At 64.0% G+C, this 24,949-nt stretch overlaps 1 protein-coding gene across 5 annotated transcripts in view; it reads right to left on the reverse strand.

Annotated features, from left to right (window-relative positions):
- Positions 1-24,949, reverse strand: part of ARHGAP23 (Rho GTPase activating protein 23) — an 80,889-nt gene that overhangs the window by 38,463 nt on the left and 17,477 nt on the right. For 3 of the 5 annotated variants that reach the window (XM_070060766.1, XM_070060765.1, XM_051825628.2), the window contains exons 2-10: positions 9,372-9,533; positions 7,173-7,200; positions 6,118-6,213; positions 5,876-5,954; positions 5,684-5,738; positions 2,187-3,354; positions 526-681; positions 262-373; positions 39-96 (exon numbers count right to left, since the gene is read on the reverse strand). In XM_070060766.1, coding sequence (XP_069916867.1) covers positions 39-96; positions 262-373; positions 526-681; positions 2,187-3,354; positions 5,684-5,738; positions 5,876-5,954; positions 6,118-6,213; positions 7,173-7,200; positions 9,372-9,533 — 1,914 coding nt within the window. Of the gene's footprint in view, positions 1-38; positions 97-261; positions 374-525; positions 682-2,186; positions 3,355-4,283; positions 5,376-5,683; positions 5,739-5,875; positions 5,955-6,117; positions 6,214-7,172; positions 7,201-9,371; positions 9,534-12,714; positions 13,848-24,949 lie in introns of those variants that run through there. The other 2 variants (XM_070060764.1, XM_070060767.1) reach the window with 2 other exon arrangements.

A 24,949-nucleotide genomic window follows, 5' to 3' on the forward strand; every position in this document is an offset into this window, starting at 1 on the left:
CAAGGCGGGGCCCGCGCAGGCGCACACGGGCTGCTCACCCCGTCAGTGAAGAAACTCCGCAGCATCCGCAGGCTGGGGACCCGGTTGGGCAGGCGCCTGGGGAGCAAGACGGGAGGGTGAGGGGGGCGGGGACCCACCAAGGGCTCGCCTGCCACCGTCCAAGCCCTAGGGGCCACAGCGCCCCAGCGCCAAGGTCCCCCTCCATAGCCCAGGCTCGGAGGGCTGTGGCCACCGACCACCCCCGTCCGGAGCAGGCCTCACCGCAGCACCCGGCCCTCATCGCGGAAGGTGTTGAGCCCATCGTCGCAAGACTTGGAGCGCTCCGTGGTGATGGCCAGCAGGTAGGAGGAGCGGCGGCCGGCCTTGATGCTGCCTGCAAAGGCACCCGTGGCGGGGCCCAGGGTCAGTGGGGAAGCGGGTCGGGGTCTCCCCAGAGCCCTCTCCTCCTGAGGACAAGCAGGTGACTCTAGGGCCTCAGAGGGGGCAGGAAGCAGTGGGAGGGGCCGGGGCGTGGGGAGCACTCACTGCAGTCCTGGGAGTAATGGCGGCCGAGGGCAAAGGTGAAGGTCGGGGAGGACGGGCTGGTGCCCAGGACGGGGGCAGAGTTCATGGCACTGGAGACCACCGCGGAGGCAGGGACGTGCTTGGCTTGGAGGTCAATGCTGGGGCTGGTGGGCTCGTCTGCAGGAGTGGAGGGAGGGAGGGGTGAAGAGGGCAGAGCCGGATCCGCCTGACCCCAGTGCCTGCGCCCAGTGACCCCCTGCACGGTGATGCTGGCATCACCCTCACTGCCAAGGGAGACCGGCCCCACACACTGTGGCCATGAACCTCCCCCTCAGCAGGGACACAGCCTCCCGTGACCCCCCCAGGGCACCCGGGAGCGGGGCTAAGCCGCCTTGCCTAGAGCCAACACTCCATCAGACCGGGAGCTTCTCGGCACAGGGACTGTCTCCTCCATCAGACTGGGAGCTACTGTGAGCCCCATCAGACTAGAAGCCACTGAGGACAGGGACTGTGTCTCCTCCATCACACTGGGAGCTACTGTGAGCAAGGACTGTGCCTACTCCATCAGACTTCTCCATCAGACTGAGAGCTACTGAGGGCTGGGACAGTGAGACACCCCCCCCCCCCATCAGACTGGAAGTTCTTCAGGGCAGGGACTGTGTCTCCTCCATCAGACTGAGAGCTCCTGAGAACAGGGACTGTCTCCCCCATCAGACTGGGAACCCTGGAGGGTAATAGTCTCCCGCTTTCGTTGGGGGCTCCCTGAAGCAGGGGCTGTACCCCCATCAGAGTGCCCAGAGGGGCCAGCCTCACTGCGGCTCCACTCTGACTGAAGGCTGGTGGGGAGCCAGCGGCCTCGTCCACCCAGGGCCTCTTCTCCTCACTCCTCAGGCAGCCCTGGCGTGAGCTCGGCTCCAGGTACAACACTCGGTGCTGGCCCGGCCTCCCAGGGCCATCTGGCTGCACCCTGGTCTTCCTCCTTGGCCCCGAGACCCAGCAGAGCCAGCTGCCTGCCCGCGCCTCACATCACCGCGTCCCGGACCTGCCTGCCCTTCCTGCCCCTCCTCGTTCCCAACATGGGGTGAGCGCCCCTCGTGCACCCTCATCCAACATCTACTCTTGGGGCAAGCCTTCACCAGGCCCCTCTGCTCCCGGGATAAATCCCAAACCCCTAGCTAAGACCCTGGGCCGCGGGAGGGCCTCCCCGCTCCCACCTCAGGCTCTCTGCTGTTCCAGCCCCCCCCCCCAATCATTTCCCCAGACTTGTCCTCCTCCGAGCCTCAGCCAGCTGTCCTTGCTCCAAGGTTCTCTCTGGCCACCACAACCCGGGCCACGCGACAGAGCCCTTCTCAAACCCCGGGCCTTGCCTGTGTGGCCGGCTCAGCCCTGAGTGGCCCCCACTCCCCAGCAGAGCATGGGGCCCAGCACCGGGCCAGACACAAGTGCTTGTTGGAGGCATGGGCGGTGGACGGAAGGAACAAAGAGTGAAAGATACAAAGGAAGAATGGAGGAGAGGAGAGGGGAAAGGCTGGTGAGCAGACGGTGGTAGCCTGAGAGAAAGGGTGACGAAGGATGGGAGGCAGGATGGATCAACGGCGGACGGACAGATGCGCGGAGGAACCAGACCCCATCAGCACCCAGCTGGCAGACAGGGGAAGGGGACAGTGGGCGCCACCACTCACCGATGAAGGGGATGGAAGCCAGAGAGTCCTCGGTGGTGGCCAGAGGGGCCACCTTCCTGCCCAGGCGTGGCCCTCGCCCACTGGGCTCCGGCTCTGGGGTCTCGTCACCAATCCCGAGGTTCGCCTGTCTCGCGGGGGTCAGCTGGACTTTGCGGCCCGTCGGGGGCTTCTGCCTCAGGACCACCTCGTCACGGTGGTCCTCAGTGGGAGGCTCCAGGGCCCGGGGGCTGGGTTCCGGCCTGACGACCCTGGCTGCTGGTTCAGAGGCCTCTGGCGGAAATGGTGCAGGGGTCTGGGCCAAGCTGAAGGAGGGCAGCCCCCCAAAGGGCGAGTCCCGGAAGGAGAGTGCGTGCAAGAGGCCAGTCCGACGCTGGAAGGAGGGGCTGTAACTCCGGTACCCGATGTACCCGACGTCGTCCAGGCCCTGCAGGCCGGAGAGGGGCGCGGCCTGGGGCCCCGGCAGGTCCCGGGACGGGCAAGCAGAGGTGCGGGCAGCTGGGCGCTGGGAAGCCCAGCCACAGCGCTCAAGACGGGGCGACACCAGGGCCCCTGGCCCCAGTGCCTCAGCGGAGCGAGTGGCCCTGCCCAAGTAGTCGTCTGAGCGCGCCCGGTGCCAGCCCTCCTGGCCCAGCTGGCTCAAGGCATCCTGGGAGGTGGAGCAGGGCCACGGGCGGTGGGCAGTCACATCCTCCAAGCGGTCCTGCGAGGCGCTGCGAGCCCGGGGCGGCATGGCCGGGCACCGTCTCTCCCCCGCCCTGCGGGGTACCTGGTTCGACAGCCAGTGTGACAAGGCCTGCTGGCACTGCCGCCTGCTGGGGGGCACCCGGCTGCCAGGCTCCGGGAAGGCACGCGGCGTCCGGGACTCCGAGGGCAGGTTGGGGAAGGCACCAGGGCTGGGGCGGGGCTGGCTCATCCCCAGGCAGGAGTTGTCCGGGTGGGCACGGGTGGCGGCCGGGACGCGGGGCCCCTGGTCACTCCAGGCAGCAGGACTCCGGGGGTCGTTGGGCAGTGCTGAGACGGGCTCAGGCACCATAGTGGCCCAGGCAGAGACCCGGGCTGGCGGAGCGTAGCTCTTGCGGGGGTAGCAGACGGGGGGCGGCTCTGGGATACTGCGGGCCTCTCCGGAATACGGCTGGTTCCCCTTCAGGTAGGCGTCCTGGGAGTAGGCCTGCCGGAGACACAGGCAGGTGAGCGGAGGCGGGCAGGCGGGCAAGCCCCCCAGCAGAGCAGCAAAGGCAGAGGTTGGAGCTGGAGCGGGGCAGGCCCAGGTGGAGGGCGGGCCAGGGCGCAGGGTGAGGGAGGACACAGGCCAGGGGCCTTCGAGAGATACAAACTCCGGGATGCTGGAAGACTGTGGATGGGAGCCGCCTCCAGCCACACGTAATCTCCCATCTGTTTTCAGGGGTGCTCTCCCAGCTCCCTTTCGCCCAATCATGTCCACAACCCCTTGGCAGGGGGGCTGGGAAACCCCAACAGAGACTGGCCAAGGTGGCAGACAACAGAGAAGAAAGCAGCTAAGGGGTGTGTCCAGGGTGGGGTGGGCTGGGGTGGGCGGAAGCCGGGCAGCTGGGCAGCCTGGCCCCTGAGCCACCAGCCTGAGGAGGAACTTCTCTGCCCCCCTGCTCCCCGCGGCCGGGACGGAGGAGGGGCCGGTCCGGCCCAGGGGCCTTGGGCCACCTCCTGCCACTAGCAGGCCTGGAATCTGGCGCTGCGAGCTGAGGCCGAGGCTGCATTGCTGAGGAGTGACAGGGCCAGCTCCCAGGGCCGGCCAAAAAAGGAGGCGGCCCCCAAGGACGGTGGCCTGGTGGCCCCAGCCCAGCCAGGCCCCGGACCCCGGACAGATGAGCCGCAGTGGGCACTGATCTCAGGGCGCAGGATCCAGGCAGGGGAGGGCGAACCGCCCCCCACACACCACAAAGAGACACAGGGAGACACTCACCCTAGACACTCACACACAGCGGAGCACAATGAGACATACAGAGGGACAGCCCCCCTCGCTATCCCAGGCACAAACATCACGTGACCAAGCCGGGCTAACCACACCCCCGCACACTGGCCCCTCCAGGCCGGCGCACACGGGGCCGGGGACTCACTTACCGCGCCCTCCTGCCATCCTGCCGGCTCGCCGGGCTCCCCGCATCCCTCCCGCTCGGCCCTCCGCGCCTCTGCCGACCCCCTCAACGCTGACTGCTGCAGCTGGCCCGGCCAGGGCCCGGGTGCCCCTCAGTCTGCCCTGCCCGCGGCTCCCTCTCAGCCCCGCCGGCTCTCAGACTGGCTGGCGGGAGGAGCAGGGAGGGAGGATGGGTGTGGAGGGGCCTCGCCGCGTCGGTGGTGGCGTCAGCAGCTGCCGCGGCCCGATTGGCCTCCAGCCTTGGCTCCCAACCACAGGAATGCCTGGGCCCCACCCTCGGGCCGGCTGCAGATGGGGGGGCCGGCGGAGGCGCCCAGATGCTGACATCTGGGGCCGCCAGCCCACCAGAGCCTGGTAGCTGAGCTCACAGCTGCGGCCCTGGCCTGCCCTTAGCCCCAGCCGCTGCGCACAGTGGGGATACCCTGGGTCCTGCCCTGGCCACGCCTCAGCCTGGGGGGAAAGCGCTGGGGCAGGGCCTTGAGACGTGGGGTGAGCCAAGTTGGAGCAGGGGGACAATTGAGGCCAGGGGGCGGAGGCTCCCAGGGGGCACCGTGCCAAGCTGTGATTACAGTGATTATGGAGTGTGACCAAGGCAGAAGGCAGAAGGTGGCGCGGTGGCTCCAGGGCCTCCAGGACTTGGCCCTCAGCCGTCCCCTGAGGGGGCAGTGACCTCAGATGAGGCAAGCAAGCTGGCCTCTGGCTGGGACCCACATGGCCAGGAAGCCAGGCACTGCAGGTGCGAGTGTGTGTGTACACACCTCCAGTGCTGGTGCATGCGTGACGTCAGGGTGTGTCTGGCCGGTGTCTGTGGGGCAGGCTCCTCAGTAGGCGGCCGAGGAGGCTCAGGGGGCCCGGCCACATCACATCCGCTTTGGACACTGTGACGCTTGCGCAGGGCAACGGGAAGGCAGGCATGGGCCCCGCGCGGTGCTGTGGGGAGTGAGTGTGGTGAGGTCGCAGTGTTCGGAAGCAGTGCCTGTGTGTGGCACGGCGGAGAGTGACCGTGAGCAGGCGTGGTATGGCTGCGTCTGGAACGTCCCTCATGTGTGTGGTGGTGTGCGTGACGATGGGGTAGTATGTGTGGCGTGTGTGTGTGTGTGTGCTCACCTGCAGCTGGGCAGAGGTGCAGGGAGCGGGAGAATGTGCCAGCCCAGCAGGGCGTGCTGGGCCGCCCGCCTTTCAGGTACCCTGGCAGGAATCCCTGCCCGCCAGGATCAGCGCCTCCCGTCTGCCGCGGCAGAGCGGCCCAAATGAAGCAACCACCAGCCCCAGCCCAGGATGGGCCTGGCAGCCCCGACCGGGCAATGCCAGGCTGCGATGCCCCCAACACTTCCTCCTCTGGAGCAAAAACCAGGGCAGAACTCACCAGCTGCAGGATGTCCTCGTCCTTGGGCATGATGGCCAGCTCCAAGACATCGTCGCTGCGGAGACGGGCAGAGGGTCAGTCCAGGCGGGGGCGCAGGCTCGGGAGGAAGGGGATGCCGGTCACAGGCACCCCAGGGCCCAGGCATGAGCCGGCTGGGAGCTGCCGAGGGCGGCGGGGGCGGAGCTCACTCACCTATTCTGGATCAGAGCGATCACCTGGGAGTAGGTCTTCCCAATGACGCTTTCCCCGTTCACCTTCACCAGCCGGTCTCCTGGGGACAAGGGGCAGGGCCGCGTGTGAGGAGCCGAGGGGTGCCAATGCCCCACTGAGACCCCCAGGCACAGGTGACAATAAGTGACGGGGCCTCCCCAACGCCTGTGTCCAAGAATCCCATCCTAACTGGAAGGTAGGGCCAGGTAACCGGGACAGCTCACCTGTGCGGAGCCCCGCCCTGTGGGCGGGCCCATCCTCCTTCACATTCTTCACAAAGATGGTGTCCATGGGCTCCAGCCGGTGCCGCGGGGAGGGCCCTGGTAGGCATCAGTCAGGTCAGCTGGGGGTGACTGCTGACGGTCACGGCCGTCACAGCTCCAGAGGGGCACACTCAGAGAAGGATCGCACGCGTGCACACACACACACACACACACATGGACCCACACGTCCAGGGGACACACACAACCAGAGAGGAGCGCGTACAGCTGGGAGATGGCACCGAGTCGCTCCCTACTGCCTGTGTGTTCCTGCAGGTGCCGGACACCAGATGGACAAGGATGGACAGACCTCTCCAGAACTCCCTGTCCCATGGAGGACAGATTCTCTCTCTCTGACCCCGCATCTCCCACCTACTCCATGCCCTAGGCTTGGGGGCTCCAAGCGGAACCCTGGGACCCCCAGGATGGGCACGAATCATATTTCACCCCACAACACTCCTCTGCGGCCAACTGTCCCTGTTCCTGCTAGCCAGCTCCCCGCCCCCACGGCCTCTGGGATGGGGACACAGAAAGACATTCCCACGGGCGCCTAGCAGAAGCCGAGTGGCAGAGCAGGATGGCTGCCTGTTCAATGAGCTCTCCCTTGAATGCCCAGGAAGTACAGCAACAGTACGGGCAATGGCAAGGGGCATTAGGCCCCCTGCAGTGGAAAGAACCACAGGGTCCCCCACTCCCACCAGGCCCCCCTTGCTCAGGACACCGCAGCACCAGCCCCCAGGCCGCACAGCTCCTGCTGGGGCCGTGTCCCACATTCCCATGAACACAGAGCACCACTCATGGGCTGCCATGATGGACAGGCATCTGCAGGTGCACAGGCCCCAAGGGAGACAGAGGTGCAGAGGACACAGGGAGGGGAGGAGAGAGTGAGGAGGTGCACAGAGCGGGCTACAGCGGAAACAGAGACAGCAGTGCAGCTGGGCAGAGGTGCGGGGGGGGGGGGATGAGAGAGAAGCAGGAGCTGGAGGGCGAGTCCCAGCGCAGCCCCCCCTACTCCTTACCTCCTCCTCGGCCTCCATTCTCTTCCTCCTGCAGGGAACAGAGAGCTGGGTGTGGGCCCTGCCTGCAGCCCAGGCAGCACAGGGCGGGAGCCCTGGCAGGGAGGCCCAGCCCCTCCTGGGCGAGTCCTGCAGGCTCCCGCCACCCTTATCTCCTTCCAGTTAGCCAGCAGCAGTGGCCAGCAGTGGGGCTGGGAGGGCTGTCAGCTGGGGTGTTGAGCCCCACCAAGTCCCCTAGTAACAGGTGCAACCCTCTCTCGTACCTGCCAATTGCACCACCTAGCCCCCAGCTATCTGGCAACCCCAGTGTAAGGGGCACCCACATCCCCTTCTCTGGGGCGCTCCCGTGGCTCGATGGAGCTCACACACACAGAAGACCCCGGCAGACACAGATAAGGGGGCCTGACGTGAGCAAAGAGCAGCTATCGGCCCCCAGAGAATGGGAGGCAAGGCCTGATTAGTGTCCCTCGGGGTGGGGACTCTGGGGGAAGCTTGAGGGCAGCAGGGGAAAGCCATCTGGGGGAGGGCGGGAGGGGGTGGACGGTGCAGACACTCGGCGCCAGCAATAAGCCAGCACGCGGGGCCTGGACCCACAGGGAGAAAGGAGAGGCTGAGGGACGGAAGTCAGCCTGCAGCTCCCAGGCTCGAGGACAGGGGACGCGGGAGCCAGCGAAGACCCCTCCGTGGGAGGGTGCAGTGCGAAGGCCAGGCAGGGGAGTATTGCGGTAGCCAGGTGCGGGCCCAAGGACCACCCTGGGGAGTCGGGGGAGTGTTCCTGGATTTGGGCAGGATCCAGGAGGTGGGGCAGACAGCACGAGCCAGGAGGATGGGGCATTTTCCAGTGAGCCTGGGCTTTTGGCATCACCTCCTCTGATTCTCTCCACAGATCCGCCCACTGTACAGATGTCAGGGCGTGACTGTCCAAGGCCACTCAGAGACTCAAAGAACCTGGGACTGACTGGCACTCCGGCCTGGACAGGGTGGGCTACAGCAAGGCTGCGGGGCACTGCAGGAGAGCGGGCCCCCACCCTCACCTCCACACGACTGTGTGCCCGCTGATGCAAGCTGACAGCACAGAACGCGGGTGCCAGAGGCAGACACACACTGGGACACACAGCAGCAGGCAGGCGGGGAGAACACAGTCTTCTTCCAGCCTCCACGCCAACCACCCCTCCCACCCAGGGCAGGTTCTGGAAAGAGGGTGGGGCCTGCCCTGCCACAGGGTCACCCAGTGCCCCGAGGGAGCCAGGGCTCCCCAGCCAGCGTGGTCTACGCTGCACACCGCTTCTGCTGGGGTCACCCCTCAGCAGGGTCCCCTGAGAGACGGTGGCAGAGGCACTCTGGGGCGGGAAGGAAGGAGGGCACTGGTGTCCATGGGCGTCCGGGGGGCAGCGGCCCCTCCCACACACCATCAGCCCTCACAGGTTCCTCAGCATAGCTGCAGCCAATGAGAACAGTTATGCAAGCAGCCTCAGGACCAGACATGCGCGGGAGAGCTGCACGGTGAGGTCCACGCGACGTGTTCACAAGCTAGCAGATGCACACAGAGCACCAAGACGTGCATGTCTGTGCCCAGGGGATGTGCACGCATGTGTGCACACAGACGTGCAAGCACACAGACAGTGCCCCGTCCCCAGGGGGGAGTCCCCCAACAGCTGTGCGGGCTGGTCCCAGCCTCGGTGAAGGGGAGAGGGGCTCATTGACTGTACGGTAAGTCTGGCTCCTCCCCTGCCAGAGGAGTGGACTTTTACAGCGGGCTGGAGAGCAAGTCACCGAACAGCCTCGGGTGACAGCTGGACAAGCGGAGCCCAGACAGTGGTGACCTGGCCCCAAACACAGGGAGCAGGACCAGGACCCAGAGCCCCTTCTTGCCAGTGCTGTGACCAGGGGCCTCGGAGGTGTGTTAGCCTGGGCTCCCTGAGGGCTCAGGCTGGGGAGGGGACGGCAGCCAGTGGACAGGAAGTCCCAAGAGCGCCATCTTTTCCAAGGTGATGTCCACCTTCCACAGCCCAGAGGTCCCCTTGTCCTGAACCGGCCACAAGCCCTTCTCCTGAAAGACCCAGTCCAGAGTGGCCAGGGGGGTTTGTCCACAGTCGCACAGGGCAAGCGGCCCAGCCAGGGCTGGCCTGCCCTCCTGCAGCATCAGGCCCGGGCAGGAGGGGCCGGGCCGGGCCCCGGGCGGGGCAGGCCAGGCGGGCGTACCTTCAGGCTGCAGTGCACGGCCGACTCGGGCGGGTACACGATGAAGTGGCGCAGGGTGAAGCCGAAGCCATCCTGCAGACTCTTGCGTAGCAGCAGCGTCCTCGGCCCCTGCCAGGGCGGGGGGCGCCCAGGCGAGCACCCATCTCGTGGGCCCAGGGGCAGCTGTGGGGCACAGGGAGACAGGGTTGACGGAGCCCCCGCGGCTGGTATGCGGGCTCTGTGCTGGGCCTCCTGCAGCCAAGGACCTGGAAGGACTGTCTTGCGTTCCACGGCCCCCTGGCCTGCCCAGACCTCCTCCCGGCCCCTCCCTTCCGCTCCCACCCCCATCATCCCAATGGCTTCTTCCTTCTTTCCTTCTCCCTCAGTGACGCCTTTGCCTCCTGGGAAACAAATTGTCAACAGTGAATTCAGGGCAGCAAATGTTCGCTGAGCACCTACTGTGTGCAGAGCCCCGGGCACACAGCCGTTCCACCCAGGAAGTTCACATTCACACACTCACGCAAACACACGGAAGCTCGCACACCCACAAGGGTGCACAGAGTGTGCAGACAGAACACTCCACCAACACACAGCCAAGTACAAGTGCAAATTGTGAGCACACACACCGACGGAGACCCGCGCAGCACATCTTCACAGCCCTGCACACACACGGCACACAGGGACACCCAGATGTGCACAGACACACCAGTCCACACGCACACGCCCCAGCAGCAGCTGCGGGAACACACGGGGAACCAAGCGACATCAGACAACCTAAGAGACTTCCTGCGGCTCCGGAGCGCAGCTCAGAGGCCCTGCTGGTTCACCGGAAAGGGTGGGGGGACTCTCTGGCCTCTGTCCGACCTGCCCAGATACTTGGGATTCCCCAAGATGACATGGCAGAGGGTGTCTGAAGACCAAGGCTGGAGGGGGCGGGGCACAGGCAGGAGGTAGAAGTGGGTGACTTCGGGTCTCCTTCTCGGACTCCAAGGGAAGTGGGTGACAAAAAGGCATCGGGGAGACTGCAAACTCAGGGACTCCAACCCGCAGCATCCACAGCCTAATCAATCTGCTGCCCTAAGCCAGGCCCGTCACCTGCGCCTGCACGGCCCTGGGCACCCTCCACTGCTCCCTGGCACCAGGCAGGGGCTTCAGCTGAGGGGCTGGGCCCCAGTTGTGGGGTGAGGAGCTCCCACTCCACAGTTAAGTCCCCTCTCCCCCCTCTAACGGCTGGAGACAGTTCGACCACATTTGCCATTCAGCCTGTGTGGCCAGCCTCCCGCTCGCACATGTGGAGGAGGGGGAGCCGCACGCGTGCCCGGCCCCGTGCTAGGGACCCGGCCCCGGGCTGGGAGGCGGGCTGCAGTGCGCAGGCTTGGGGGAGGACCCAGAAGATTCAACAAAAATGTGACAGAGGCACTCAGCTGGCTTCCTGCAGCTCCCAGGGCCAGGTGGGAGACGGGCGGAGAAGCTCCAGGCTAGGGAGTCTGTTGCAATCACACAGTCAGGCTGTGAGTTCCCCATTCCTGGAAGGGTCCAGCTACAACTGGCTATCCCCAGGCTGGGGCTCAGCAGGCAGGAGATCAGTGCCCACCCCAGACCCCCTGCTCATTCCGCTTAGAGCCACAGCCCGGCCTCTTCTGCAGAGCCGCTGCTGGCCCACAGGGCTCTGGGGAGCCCACAGGAGAGAATTCTCCTGGAATTCTGCTGAGGACAGAAATCCCCCTGGATTTCCTATCACTGCTGACCTGGCAAGGAACTGATCAGGGGGACAAGAGGGCCTGGGGGACCCCCACCGCCCTCCCCTACCAGAAGCCCCTGCTGTGTGCTGTGTGCCCCCCCCCCCCCCCCGCATGCCCCACACCCCACACCCCCCTGCCCATCCGCGCCCCGGGCTCAAAGCCGAGGCTGTTTGCAGGGCCCATTGTTTTGCTGCTGTCCTGGATTAAGGTTTAAGCCACCAGCTGCCCCAGTGATGAGAAGTGGCTGGGACAGGTCCCCGCATGCCCCTCACCTCTCCCCCTGCACACATCCTGCCTGGAGCTGCCAGCTGCCTGGGGGCACCATTCCTGCAGGTCCCGCCTGGAATCCCAGGGGGCAGTGGGCAGGCCTTCCTCCCCCAGGTCCCCTCCCCACCAGAGCCCAGCAGCCTTATCTCTGCCTCTCCCTTTCCTCTGTTCCTTCCTCGCAGCCCCCTCCCCCACCCCTCTTAACCAGGCTCCTGGGAGTGTCAGTAACCACCCCCCCCCCCAGCTGCTGCAACCCTGGTTGAAGAGGAGATACCACAGTCCCATCTACAGCCACAGCAGCCAACCCTCTTGCAGGAAGTCCTCCCTGAAGTTTAACCCTAATCCTTCATGCTTTCATAGGCCCCATCTTTCCTCTCCCACCCTCTCACTCAGGACAACACAAGGTCTTGCTGTCTTCATGGGGGAGGAGGAACTGACAGGTGCAGAGACAGTCAGTGATGGGGACCAGAAAGGTGATGACACCGAGGAGAGTCCAACTCCAGCACGCACACACACCCGCTCTGCCTCTGTGATGGGGGCACAGACACGAGGGCAGGGCCTGGGACGAGGTCGGGGGCACAGGGACATTGCTGACGCTGCTGATTAAACTCTCCTGGCCCACAACTACTCCCTCCGCCCCTCGGGGAAGGAAGTGACATCGAGAAATGCCAGCCGAGGGTGGGAGAAGGGCACACAGCCCTGGGGCCACGCGGGAGGCACCGTGCACACGTGGATGGGGGACTGGCCGCACCAGGAACTGGAACCCAAAAGGCCTGCTCCTCCCCCAGGGGGCATGCAGAGGTCAGCGCGGGCAGCACAGCACTCAGGCCGGGCATGGCTCCCACTGCCAGCCTGTAGACCCGCACATCAGAAACACTGCCTGACCCCATGGCGGGGCTGTGGGTCCTCACCCCGAGGCCCCCCACTACCTGCTGGGGCGCATTCTGCCACCTCAGCCTCTTTGCCCACTAAGAGAGGTGTCCAGCTTGTGCCCAGGAGCAGGTGGAAGACACCCAGCCCTCCATTTTGCTCTCGCCTGCCTGGCTCTCACCCGGTACCTCTTCCAATCCAGGCTCTAGGGATTCTTAGGTGCCCCCTGTCTCCAAACGCTCTGGTCTCATCCATCCTTCCACTGCCTGTGACTGAGGGGCCTGTGCCCACTGGAAGCCACGAATCCAGCGGGGGCGCCACCCAGGACCCCTGGATAAGCTCCGAGCCACAAATCCTGCACCCTCACCCTCGCTCTGGTCTCTCCTGTCCCAACTCAGTTTCCACTCCAAGGACAGCAGTTCCGGAATGCAAGGTTCACACAGCTCCACAGGCCCACAGCCCCCACCCTCACCCCCGGCGCTCACCCTGGCCGGGCGCGGCCCCGGTGTGCGGCGGTCCCGGTGGCTGAGGTAGGGCAGCCAGAGGCAGCGGGGCTCCGGGGCGCTGCAGTCCACGCCGACGGCGCGCTCCCAGCGCCAGCCCTCGGCCCCCGCGCGCTCCACGCGCCACACGGCGCTGCCCACGAGCGCCGCGGCCAGCGGCGGCCCCGGGGTCCGGCCACCGCCCCGGCTCCAGTGCGCACCGGGCCTGGCTTCCGGAGCGGGGCGCGCCGCGCGGGGGCCCGTAGCAGCTGCTCGGCGCCCGGTGGGCGGCGTCCTGAGCCCCCCAGGAGGCAGGCGGTCCCCGGCGGTCCCCGCCCGCCCCCCGGGGCCGCGGGCCGCGGCCCCAGAGGCCCCGAGGGGACGGACGGCCCGTGCGGACGACGGCAGGACGGCTGGAGCGGCTCGCGCCTGCCGCGCCTCCCGGCTGAAGGCGCCGGAGTCAGACTCGCAGGCGAGTCGCGCAGGGCAGACGCCTCCCCCTCCGGGGCGGCCCCTGTCCAAGGCCGCCCACATCCCACACACTCACCCCACACACGCTAGGGGCACTGTCCGGCCCCCGCACAAGCGCACAGCGCACAGTTGTGAGCTCGTGCTCCCCGAAACACTCACACACCCTACCTGCCGCACACCTGTGCCCCTCCCCCGCCTGCTGCTCACAACCCAGGGCAACCCAAGGACGCGCGCGCGGGCGCCACAGGTCCCGCACATCCAAGCGCACACGAGGCGCACCCTACTCTGTCAGCCCACACACACAGCCAACCCCGCAGAGGCACACTGTTGCCCACGGCCTTCCCGGTGCTACACACACACACACACACACACACAGACCCCGCCCAGCAGCCCCAGGCTGCCCAGCACACAGCACAGGGACACTCAGCAGCCCTCCCCACTGGGAACCTCACGCCCCCCACCACTCCCATGGGGAAGCATGGCTGACCCTCCTTCCCAGGACACCTGCTGTTAGCTCGACCCAGAGGGGGCATCTCCAGGCAGGCCCCTAGCCCCCTGCAGCATAGGAGCAAGCAGGAAACCCCCTGTTGGTGCTGGACCCTGCCCCCTTCCCACTGTGGGCCCCCCTCCCCCGGGCGGGGGGAGAGGTGACTACAGAGAAGGAAACTGAGGCAGAGAGCACCAGCTTGCTAGGGCAGCACCAGCACCGGGACTCCAACCCCCGCGGCCCCTCCTCCCAACCTCAGGCCATGTCCCCAAACCCCAGCCAGCAACGCAGCGGGCAGCTCCCATCCAACCCTGCTCCAGATCTAGAGTCCTGAGATCTGGGCCTCTTCCGAGCAGTGACCAGCAGGGAGAACCAGCAGAAGGGTCAGCTCCCACTTGCTTTTCTCCCCCATCCCGTTCCCCTACTTGTCGCTACCACTGACCGCCGGGGGAGGTGCTTGGTCTCAGAGAGGAGCTGAGGGGCCTAGGGGACTAGGAGGGAAGGGAGAAGATGAAGGAGGGGTGGGGGAGCAAAGGGATAGGAGACTGGGGGCACAGAGGTGGACGGGGAGAGAGGACCCCGGAGGTGGCCAGGATGGAGAGGAGAAGGGAGAGAGGAGGAAGGGTGAGGGCGAGGTGCGGGGCGGCCCCTGGTCAGCCAGGGAGTGGTTTTGTTCTCCCGTTTCCTGTTTGCAGCTTGCTGGGCCCCCTGTGCAGGAGCTGGACCCCCGCCCCCTCCCTGGCGGAAGCCGGATGGGAAGAGCAAGGCTGCCTCCCGCGCTGAGTCAGGAGGGCGCAGGCCGAGTGCGGGAAAGGGCCCAGGGCCGGAGCCAGGGGACCGTGGTCAGGGGTAGGGCACGGCTGTCTGCTGGGCAAACCCTACAGAGCAGAAATCTAAGGGTCCGGGTGGGACCCCTCCTGCCCTCGCGGGCCCTGTGCCTCCCAGTGCGGGCTCGCCAGAGGCCAGAGTGTCACAATCAGCTGGAAGCATGCAGCCAGCCTCAGCCACGTCAGTGCCTGCGGCCCCAGGCCCAAGCCACAGGCTCCACGTCTGACCTGCTCTGCTCGCGGGCGAGTCCTTCCGGCTGCCTGCAAGCCCATTTCCTGGATCCGAGGGAAGGGAGCCACTCTCCCCTCTCCTGCCTGCCCCGTGGAGCTCTCGTGGCCAACAGGTGCTGCCCGGGGGCCTGCTCAGGAGTCCACAGCGCTGGAAAGTGCCCAGGGTCCTGGGGGCTGCAGGCAGAGCAGAGGTGGAGAGGCAGCCTGGGGTCTCGGTTTCCAGGGTCGCAGGAACCTTGGAAAGGGATCAGTCACATATGCTGTCCATGTCCTGCCCTTTAACCAGGCTGGGCAGCAAAGGACACCACCCCCACCCCACCTCTGCCACCCCCAGAGGCCACAGCCACCTCCTGAGCAAACTCATACCTTCCCCACCCTCTACCTTCACCCCAGCCGCCTCTCCTGGGACTTCAGGAGCTAGGTGCACACAGTAGGGCCTCAGAGGCTGTACATGGTGTGAACAAATGGTCATCTGAGCCTGGGGGGCCTGGGGAGTCTCCCGTCTCCCTTCTCATTTCCTCTGGGAAAGGAATGTGGGGTGGGCCCCAGAAGGCCGTGGGGGAGGGGGCCCAGGGCTGGGAAATACCAGGCGTTGCTGAGATTCTATTCCAAGCCTTCCTGCCCAGTGTGAGTCCTCCCCCTACACCCTGCCCCGCTTCCTCCCCGTGTCAGGAATTACCCCACTGAGCAGCCCCTCCCACCCCCTCTAGCTTGAGCACTTCCCTGGGGAGGGACTGGGCAGCTGCACACACCTCCCCCACCCCAGGACATCCAGGCCTCCCCGTCACCCTTCTCTGCCTGACAGCACCCTCGCCCTGGGACCTGGATACCCAGGGACTGTTTTTCATGTTGCAGAAACAGCCTCAGCGAGGACAGTGACAGGTTCAAGGCTTCACTTTCACCAAGCGGGGACCCTGTACGGCCCAGGGTTCGGTGACCCTCTTGTTTACACCATCAGCAGCCACATCCTGAGGACTTGCTGCGGCCCAGGAGCTGGGACACCTGGGAGAACAAGGTCAGCGCAGACCCGATCCTTGGGGTGCTTGCAGGTCCCAGCTCCTCGGCCCGCGGGGGTCCCCAGCTTCAGACCAGGCTGCCTGCACCTCCCTCAGGGGAGACCCCCTCCTAGCAGGGAGCCCTGACTCCTTCTCTCTGGAGTGTCAGTCTGCAGCGGCCACAGCCAGGGACTGGGGAAGGGAGGGGAGCATCCTGGGGCCCAAGGTCAGGGGTAGGAGAAAGAGGGAAACCACAGCTCTGCAGGGCGTGCGGCTCAGGAAGGGAGAGACAGGGGCTCAGGGTCGATGCTGCCTGCCTTTCCTTCCTCTGGCTTGCTCAGCTGCAGGCCCCGAACCACAAGGTGGCAAAGCCCCCACCCCAAGAAAATCATCTAGCATTTATGAAATTCCTCCTGGTCCCCCACACCCTCAACCAAACACCAACCCATCGCTATCCCACAACCTCACACACAGACAGGGCAAATCCCACGGCCCATGCCTTCCACCCTGGGCATGAGGGCAATGCGTACCCAACGCCCGCCCCTGCCTCCCACCCTCTGACCCCTGCCCCAGTCTCCTCGCTCAAGGGCTCCTGTCCCGTCGGCCGCCCCCACCCCTTGGCCCCATTCGGATGCCTGGTTCCCAGCGCTGCTGGTGCGAGAGAGCCACCTGACATGCCCCAGCAGGCCAGGTTGATGAGCCGGCCAGGCAAGCCGTGGCTCCCAGAACCCTCGGCGCGTACACAGCCCGCGTCACTGGTGACCTAGGACCTTGCACCCAGTCTGGTCTGGCCTGGCCTGATGGCAGGCGGTGATTCAGAAGTTCTCCCTGGACCCCGTGCACTCCCCCTCCAGGTCCGCTCCTGCGCTGGGTTGGGAGGGTGCTGACACTCAGGTCCTTCTCTCTCAAGTAGGCTGGAACCAGGGAAGACAGGATGGAGGAAGCGCGTGCCAAGCCGGACGCCACCCTGCCATCTGCGGAGGGGCACACACGGTCCCAAACAGCACAGGGCCCCCGGCGTCTCCCAGGGGCAGTACAGCCCAGGGGCCGAGACCTGAGGTCTGCGGTGGTCTGGAGTCAGGTCTCCTGGGTTCGAGTCCAGTCTTTCTCGTTTTCCAGCTGCGAGGCCTCGAGCAAGTTACTCAACCTGCTTGAGCCTGGGTTCCCCACCACGGAACTGGGAATGACACTGCCTTCTGTCTTGGGAGGATTCAGTCGGTCTTAGCACAGGCCCAGCGCACATGGTAGGGGTTTAAGAAGCGCAGACCGCTTCGATTGCCTTGTGGATAGTGACACTCACACACAGTCATGCAGCAACACGCAAGCACAGACCCCGGCAAGCTCATTCCCACGGGCATCCCCCCGCCTCTCCGCACCAGCCCAGGGTGCTGCGGGCGCCCAGTGGTCAGGAGCTGTCCCTTCCAGAGCAGAACGGTGGCAAGCCCAGAACAGGGGCTCATGGGACCTGTGGGAGTGGGGGAGGGTGGGCAACAAGAGACCCCCGGATGAGGCCTGCTTCTAGCAGACAAGCAGCGTGGCAAAGGTGCCAGGCTGGCAGGGTGTCTGCCCAGCGGGACAGCCAGTGCCCTCCACGGGGCCCCCGAGAGAGGGAGAAGATTGTCTCTCCTCCTGCTGGGAATGAGCACTTGCGGAAAAGGGTGAGTCTGCAGCGGCCACAAAGTAAACACCAGGGCCAGGGGCCCAGGCAACCACGGGCTGGCGCGGCGCGGGGCCGGCACAGACCCCCTCCAGCCCTGGCCTGCTCCACCCAGCAGCCCCTGGCCTGTCTCGATGCAGGCCCTGCAGGATCCATTCTGCTCTCTGGACCCGTCTGAGAACTCCCCGGTGGGAAATGCCTGTGCCTCCTCCATCAGACTGGGAGCCCGCTGTGAGCCACGGCTTTGAGCCCCATGCAGGCATGGCCTGTGTCTTTCCCCGGATTGGCCAGATTGGAGACTGCTCCAAGATACAGCTTGAGTCTCCCCCGAAGGACAACATCTGTTGAATATTCACAAATGGATTCGCTTTGATCACCGCAGGCTCTCAAAAATTTATCTGTGTGGGGACCAGCATCGTGTGGTTCAAGTCCGGGCAGCCCCGCTTCCCACCCAGCTCCCAGCTGGTGCACCTGAGAAGGCAGTAGCGGATGTTGGCCTGAGTACCTGGGCCTCTGCCACCCACTTGGGAGGCCTGGATGGAGCTTCTGGTTCCTGGCTTCAGCCTGGCCCAGCCCTGGCTGTTGTGGGCATTTGGAGAGTGAACCAGCAGATGAAAGATCTCTCGCTCTCGCTCTGCCCTTCAAAATATGTAAATGAACCTTTAAAAAAAATTATGGGTAGAGGGCAAGGATGCAGATAAAGGGGAATAAACGGTGCGGCTGTGGGAGACAGTGACAGTGTGACGGCTCCTCCACAAGCTTGCACTCAGACCCACGTGGGATACGGAGTCCACTCAGGACAGGGAGCAGGGACCTGCACAGACACTGGTGCACGGATGCTCACAGCAACGTCATTCAAAAGGGCCAAGAGGTGGACACCACCCAAGCGTCCGTCCCCAGGTTACAGCCGAACAAAACGCGGCATGTACACACGCCAGAGGGGCAGCATTACCTGGATGGTAGGACTATTTGGCCCTGCCAAGGGATGGAATTCTGCACGGATGGATTCTGAAGACATTGTGCCGAGTAAAATAAGCCAGAGACACAAAGGGACATTCACACGGGGCACCTAGATTCACAGACAGAAGGTAGAATGGTGACTGCTAGGGACTGGGGCAAGGGGGGACTGGGAACCTATTATTATTTTAAACAGATTTGACTTTCTAAAAGGTCTAAAAGGAGTCTCTCTTTTTTTTTTTTCCTCTTAAGATTTATTTATTTATTTGAAAGGCAGACATAGAGAGAGGGAGAAACAGAGAGATCTAGCCTCTGATTCACTCCCTCAGTGGCCACAACAGCCGGGGCTGGGCCAGGCTGAAGCCAGGAGCCAGGAACTCCATCCGGGTCTCCCACAAGGGTGGCAGGGCTCCAAGTACTTGGGCCATCGTCGCTGCCTTCCCAGGTGGGAAGTGGAGCAGCCAGGACTTGAACCAGCACTCTGACATGGCATGCCTGTGTCCCAAGTGGCGGCTTAGCCTGCTGTGCCACAGCGCCGGCCCCAGAAGCTATTATTTAAAGGCTACAGAATTGTAGTTTGGAACAATGAAAAAGTCGTAGAGATAGATTGTGGTGATGTTTCCGCACCAGTGAGAATACACTCAATGCCACTGAACGGTTGTAAAATGGTAAATATTATACTATATATTTTTTATCAAAAGAAACAAAAAAACAGGAAAAAGTCAGAATTCTTGCCAAAGAGAAAACTGCCGAGGGAGCAGGCTCTGGGGCAGAGGTAGGATGCTGGGCCGCCCGCCCCCCGCACGGATCAGAGCGCCTCGGGTCAAGTCCCGCCTCCAGCTTCCTGCTGAGGGACACCCAGGGGGGCAGCAGGTGATGGCTCAAGGACTTGGGCCCCTGCCACCCCTGGGACAACAGAGGGAGTTCCAGGCTCCCGGCTTTGGCCTGGCCCAGCTCTGGCTCCTGTGAGCATTTGAGAGATGAACCAGCAAATGAAGAGGTCTCGAGGTCTCTCTCTCTCTCTCTCTCTCTCTCTCTCTCACATTCAGATGAATAAACAAATAAAAATGTAGGCTGGCACCGCGGCTCACTAGGCTAATCCTCCACCTAGCGGCGCCGGCACACCGGGTTCTAGTCCCGCTTGGGGTGCCAGATTCTGTCCCGGTTGCCCCTCTTCCAGGCCAGCTCTCTGCTGTGGCCCGGGAGTGCAGTGGAGGATGGCCCAAGTCCTTGGGCCCTGCACCCCATGGGAGACCAGGAGAAGCACCTGGCTCCTGCCTTCGGATCAGTGCGGTGCGCCGGCCACAGTGCGCCAGCCGTGGCGGCCATTGGAGTGTGAACCAACGGCAAAAGGAAGACCTTTCTCTCTGTCTCTCTCTCTCTCACTATCCACTCTGCCTATCAAAAAAAATAATAAAAAAATAAAAATGTAGAAGATGGAGCCACAGAATGGGTCTTCCCCTGGCAGCCGGGAGCAGGCTCTGCCCGAGGACTCCCCACTGCACACCACACGGCGGGAGTACAAGGCTGCCAAAGAGGAGGAACCGTGTGCTAGGAGGTCCCTGCCTTCAGGGGCTGGGCCAGTGCGCATGCAAATGCTCCCAAGACCCTGCCACACTCCAGGGTCCCGCCACACACCAGGGTCCCGCCACACGCCAGGGTCCCACCACACACCAGGGTCCCGCCACACGCCAGGGTCCCGCCGCACGCCAGGGTCCCACCACACGCCAGGGTCCCGCCGCACGCCAGGGTCCCGCCACATGCCAGGGTCCTGCCACACGCCAAGGTGGCACAGCCTTGGAAGAGCTTTCCTGGCGGAAGCCTGACTCAGCGTGGGGTTCCTGCCCCACGACTCAACCCTCTGGAACACACACATCTGTTCCAACCCCCCCCCCCGCCATGATTACACACCCGCTGTAGCTTACACACTCAAGGGTGTGCACACAGAGATCCCTGTGCCTGCACACTCAGGGGCGCAGTGTCTCGCAGGCAGCAGAGCCCCCTGCTGGCCCAGCTTGGCATGCCTTAGCTCCCTTACGGCCCACAGGGGCCGGCGGTCCTCAGTCCCTCAACACTGTCCCCTCATTGTGATGTCCAGGCCCCCTTGTCATCCACTACGGAAGAGAGGGGTCCCCTGCAGAAGGACAAGCCAGCAAGGTGCCTGGGAGTCCCCTTTGTGTCAAGGAGTACCGGAGGGAGGCCAGCCCCTTTGAGACCAGGCCACGGGGCAGTCACTCTGGAGGCCAAGCCCACCTGCAGTGACTCCTGTCCCAAGTTCCACGCCCATCTGGGACAGGTCATTTCAGAGGAAACTGGGGAAAAGTTGGGGGTCCATCACCCATGGTCCCTTCCTCCGTAAGTCCTTCCTGTTGTCTGACCACCCAGGCAGAGACAGCAGGTGCACCCACTGGCTGCTTTCTGGGGACAGAAAGCTGAGAAGCGGAGGCCACACCCCCTCCCCGGGCAGGTCTCAGCAGACTCCGAAAGTCTCCCCCAGGGCACTCGGGACTTCCTGCAGGGAGGGAGGGACGCTCAGCCCCACCCCTGAAACCACCACCCCCTCACCCCAGCCCTGCTCAACCTGCCCAGGTTACCCCTGCCTTCCCCCTCACTAGCGGCCCTGCCTGTGAACTGAACCCCTCCCTGACCCGGCCTGTGATGCCCCAGACAGGCTGGTGGCTCTGCAGGGACAAAGAGCGTCCCCCGGGCTCCTGGCCCTGAGGGAGCTGGGACGGTTTCAGGGCTGGGCTCTGTGGTCAGAGAGGACAGACGTGTCACCTTGGACCCCACACCCGGGGGCACAAGAGCCAGACAGAAATGAATGCTTCCCCAGCACTGTCTCCTCGTCCAGCCGCAGAGCAGCCCTGGAAATAGAGGGGCCCGGCGAGGTGGGGAACGCCGGGCTCAGGCCCAGGGCGGGGACGGGAGGCTGGTGAGACAGCGAACACCTCCTCCGCATCTGCGAGGCCGGCCTTGGGTGCGCGGCCAAGACACAGCCGGGGCGCCTGCTCCCGTACTGCAACGCCTGGGTTTGAGTTGCTGCTTCTGCTTCTGCTTCCAGCTTCCTGCTACCGCACACCGCGGGAGGCAGCAGCGAGCTCAAGCACTTGAATCCAGGCCAGGCGTGTGGGAGACCCGCATCGAGGTCCTGGCTCCAGCCTGGGTTCGGGGAGTGAACCAGCAGGTGGGCGAGCTCTGTCTCTCTGATTTTTTTTTTTTTTTTTTTTGACAGGCAGAGTGGACAGTGAGAGAGAGAGACAGAGAGAAAAATCTTCCTTTTGCCGTTGGTTCACCCTCCAATGGCCGCCACAGCCGGCGCACTGCGGCCGGCGCACCGCGCTGATCCGATGGCAGGAGCCAGGAGCCAGGTGCTTTTCCTGGTCTCCCATGGGGTGCAGGGCCCAAGCACTTGGGCCATCCTCCACTGCACTCCCGGGCCATAGCAGAGAGCTGGCCTGGAAGAGGGACAACCAGGGCAGAATCCGGTGCCCTGACCGGGACTAGAACCCGGTGTGCCGGCACCGCAAGGCGGAGGATTAGCCTAGTGAGCCGCAGCGCCGGCCCTCTGTCTCTCTGATTTTCAGATACATTTTAATTAATGAATTAAGTTTCGAAAACTTCTTCAAAGACAGTTGCTATGGGAAAAAGCCCCCCTTGGCCCTGGTCCATTTCTGGCCACGTGACCCTCATGGTCATACAGATTTTCTTCTTCCTTCAGCTACAAAACGAAGACAAAGACAGAGCCTGACTAAGTCGTTGAGAATGGGTTCTGGGAACCGATCCGCAGAAGATGCTGCCCGCCCCAGCCCTGCATCCCGCCATCTGCTTCCTAACCCTCTTCATCACACCCACCGCGTCGCTCCCAGCTGCGGTCACCGCTCTGGCCCCTGCCAGTCCTGATGGATTGTTTTAATATAATGACTTTGGAGCCCTGTGGGACATGCCCCTGGCCTCCACACCCGGTACACCCTCCTCCTCTGTGCTCCGGCCGCCCTGGCCTCCTTCCAGCCCCCAGCCCCCGTGAGGACCAGGCACCCCTCCAGCCTCCGGTCCTTTGCACATGCTGTTTCTGGAATGTTGTTCTCTCTTGCCCGGCTCCCTCCTGCCTCACCAACCCACACCCTAATTAACTCCCCCGCACTCTGTGGCTCCCAGCCAAAATGTCAGCTCCCCAGACCTGGCTCCTGTGGCCCCAGACTAGATCCGGTTCCTGTGCGTCCTCTGGTCCGTGTCCACAGCTTTACGAGGCTACTGCGCCCGACCTCTGTGGCCTTGCCCAAGTCCCGGGAGGCCAGGACGGCGTCTGCTTCACAGGCAGCTGCAGTGCCTGGCTCCCCACACGGCACCCGGCACAGGGTGTGAGCCTAGCACATGGATCCTGAGGGCTGAGAAGGAATGAGCCCCTCCTGAGAGGTGGGGGGAGGGGGGTCCCACTTGGGGCAGGGCCACTTCAGATCTTTGTCCTCGGTGGGAACCCAATCCAGAGAGTGGGAGCGCTGGCACGAGCGACAGAAAGGGCACTGCCTCAGTCCGGCTCTCGTCCCAGCGGGCCAGGCTCCCACACCAGCCCTCCTCGGGGTTCTACTCGGCTTCCCCACCAACTCCACCAGTCGCCTCTCCCCACCCCCATCTTCCCTTGACTGGTCCCTTAGTGGCCAGAAGCTTCCCGAACTCACACGCTGAGGCCAGGGTCCCACTGCCGCCTTCAGCTCCGGGGTCAAGGCCAGGTGGGGCTGCCCGTCCGCCTGCATCGCTCCGGCTCTGAGCACCCCCCACCCCACCGAGCACCTCCCTACTGCCCCCTCCCCCTCTCTGGGGTCTCAGTTCCCTCCAGGGGGCTCGGCCTAGAGCAGGCAGCTGGGACATCTGTGGATTCCAGAGAGATTGGTCGAGGACGAAGATGGGGAGGAGGGGAGGGGGAAAGAGGAGACAGGAGAGGGGGTGGGAGACCGTGGAGGGGCCGCCAGACGTGAGAAACGCCAAGTATGTGAAGTACGCCAGCCCCTGAGCTATGAATAGTGCGGCCCGCCTGGCAGCCCAGGTCCCAGCCCCTCCCGCCCCTCCCATGCCAGCTCCGCCCAGGGCGGGGAGGGGGGAGCCCGGAGCAGGTCTGGGCCAAGAGGGCACACTTTTGGGGCAGAGGTTGAGCAGCAGAAATGAAGGGGTATTGTCAGGCAAATGAGATGCAAATAAAGAGCAGGGGGTCACTGTGATTGGTGGATCCCTGCCGGTCTGGGTCTGGGAACTTGGGCAAAATGAGCGCTCAGCCAGTGCGCACAGCGCCTGCCTCCCAACACGTCCACCTCCGGCCACCGCCTGTCCCAAGCCTGAAGGTCCCTCCTGGGCATCCCATGGCCATGACATGCTGCCAAGGCCTGGTGACGCTCTGTGTCCCATACACCCTGTCCCCATCACCCCACTGCCAAGTCACCAGGCCTCCTTGGTCCGACAGGCAGCTGGGCGCCTGGGAAATCACAACAGCCCAGTCCCTGCCTCCACACCCTCACCAGTGACCACAACAGGACGCATACTGGGCTGAGGGCAGTGACACCAAGCAGAGAGGAGTCCAAGGGGCCAGGAATCCAGCCCCGGCCGCGCAGCCCTGGTCACACCCTGTCCCCCAAGCCTCGGTCTCCTTGGCTGTAGAAGGGGAGCTGAGCAAATGGCACACAGGAGCTGTTCAGAAACTCTCGAGTCCAGCAGGCCAGGCCACAAGGATTTTTTAAAATTAATAAAAGCAGGGCCAGCGCTGTGGCATAGAGGGTAAAGCCACTGCCTGCAGCACCGGCATCCCATGTGGGTGCCGGTTCAAGTCCTGGCTGCTCTGCTTCCGATCACGCTCTTTGCTGATGGCCTGGGAAAGTAGTAGAAGATGGCCCAAGTGCTTGGGGCTCTGCACCCACATGGGAGACCCAGAGGAAGCTCCTGGATCTTGGCTTCAGATTGGCCCAGCTCTGGCTGTTGCAGCCATCTGGGGAGTGAACCAGCAGGTGGAAACTCTCTCTGTTTCTCTCTCTCTCTCTAACTCTGCCTCTCAAATAAAGAAATATTTATTAAAAATAAAAAAAATTAATAAAAGCAATCCCTGATTTTATAAGGATCAAATATGCGGACATGCAACAAATAAAGGAGCTGTAGAGCATAGTGAGTAAAAGTTCCCAAACAAGATCCAGAGGGACCTGGTTTGAATCCCAGCCTGGTCCTACTTCCGACCAGTTGGTTACTAACCTCTCTGGGCTTCTGTTTCCGCATTCACAAAATAAAGATGGGCATAGGCATTTAGCACAGTGGTTAAGATGCTGCTTGTGGGGGCCGGCGCTGTGCCGTAGTAGACTGAGCCTCCGCCTGCAGCCCAGCATCCATATGGGTGCCGGTTCGAGTCCCGGCTGCTCCTCTTCCCATCCTGCTCTTTGCTGTGGCCTGGGAACACAGTAGAAGATGGCCCCAGTCCGTGGGCCCCTGCACCTGTGTGGGAGACCCAGAAGAAGCTCCTGGCTCCTGGCTTCGGATCAGCCCAGTTCTGGCCGTTGTGGCCATCTGGAGAGTGAACCAACATATGAAAGACCTCTCTCTCTCTCTCTCTCTCTCTCTCTCTCTCTCTCTCTCCTTCTCC

Source organism: Oryctolagus cuniculus, chromosome 17 (assembly GCF_964237555.1).
Source record: "Oryctolagus cuniculus chromosome 17, mOryCun1.1, whole genome shotgun sequence".
In the NCBI taxonomy this organism is placed as follows: Eukaryota; Metazoa; Chordata; class Mammalia; order Lagomorpha; family Leporidae; genus Oryctolagus; species Oryctolagus cuniculus.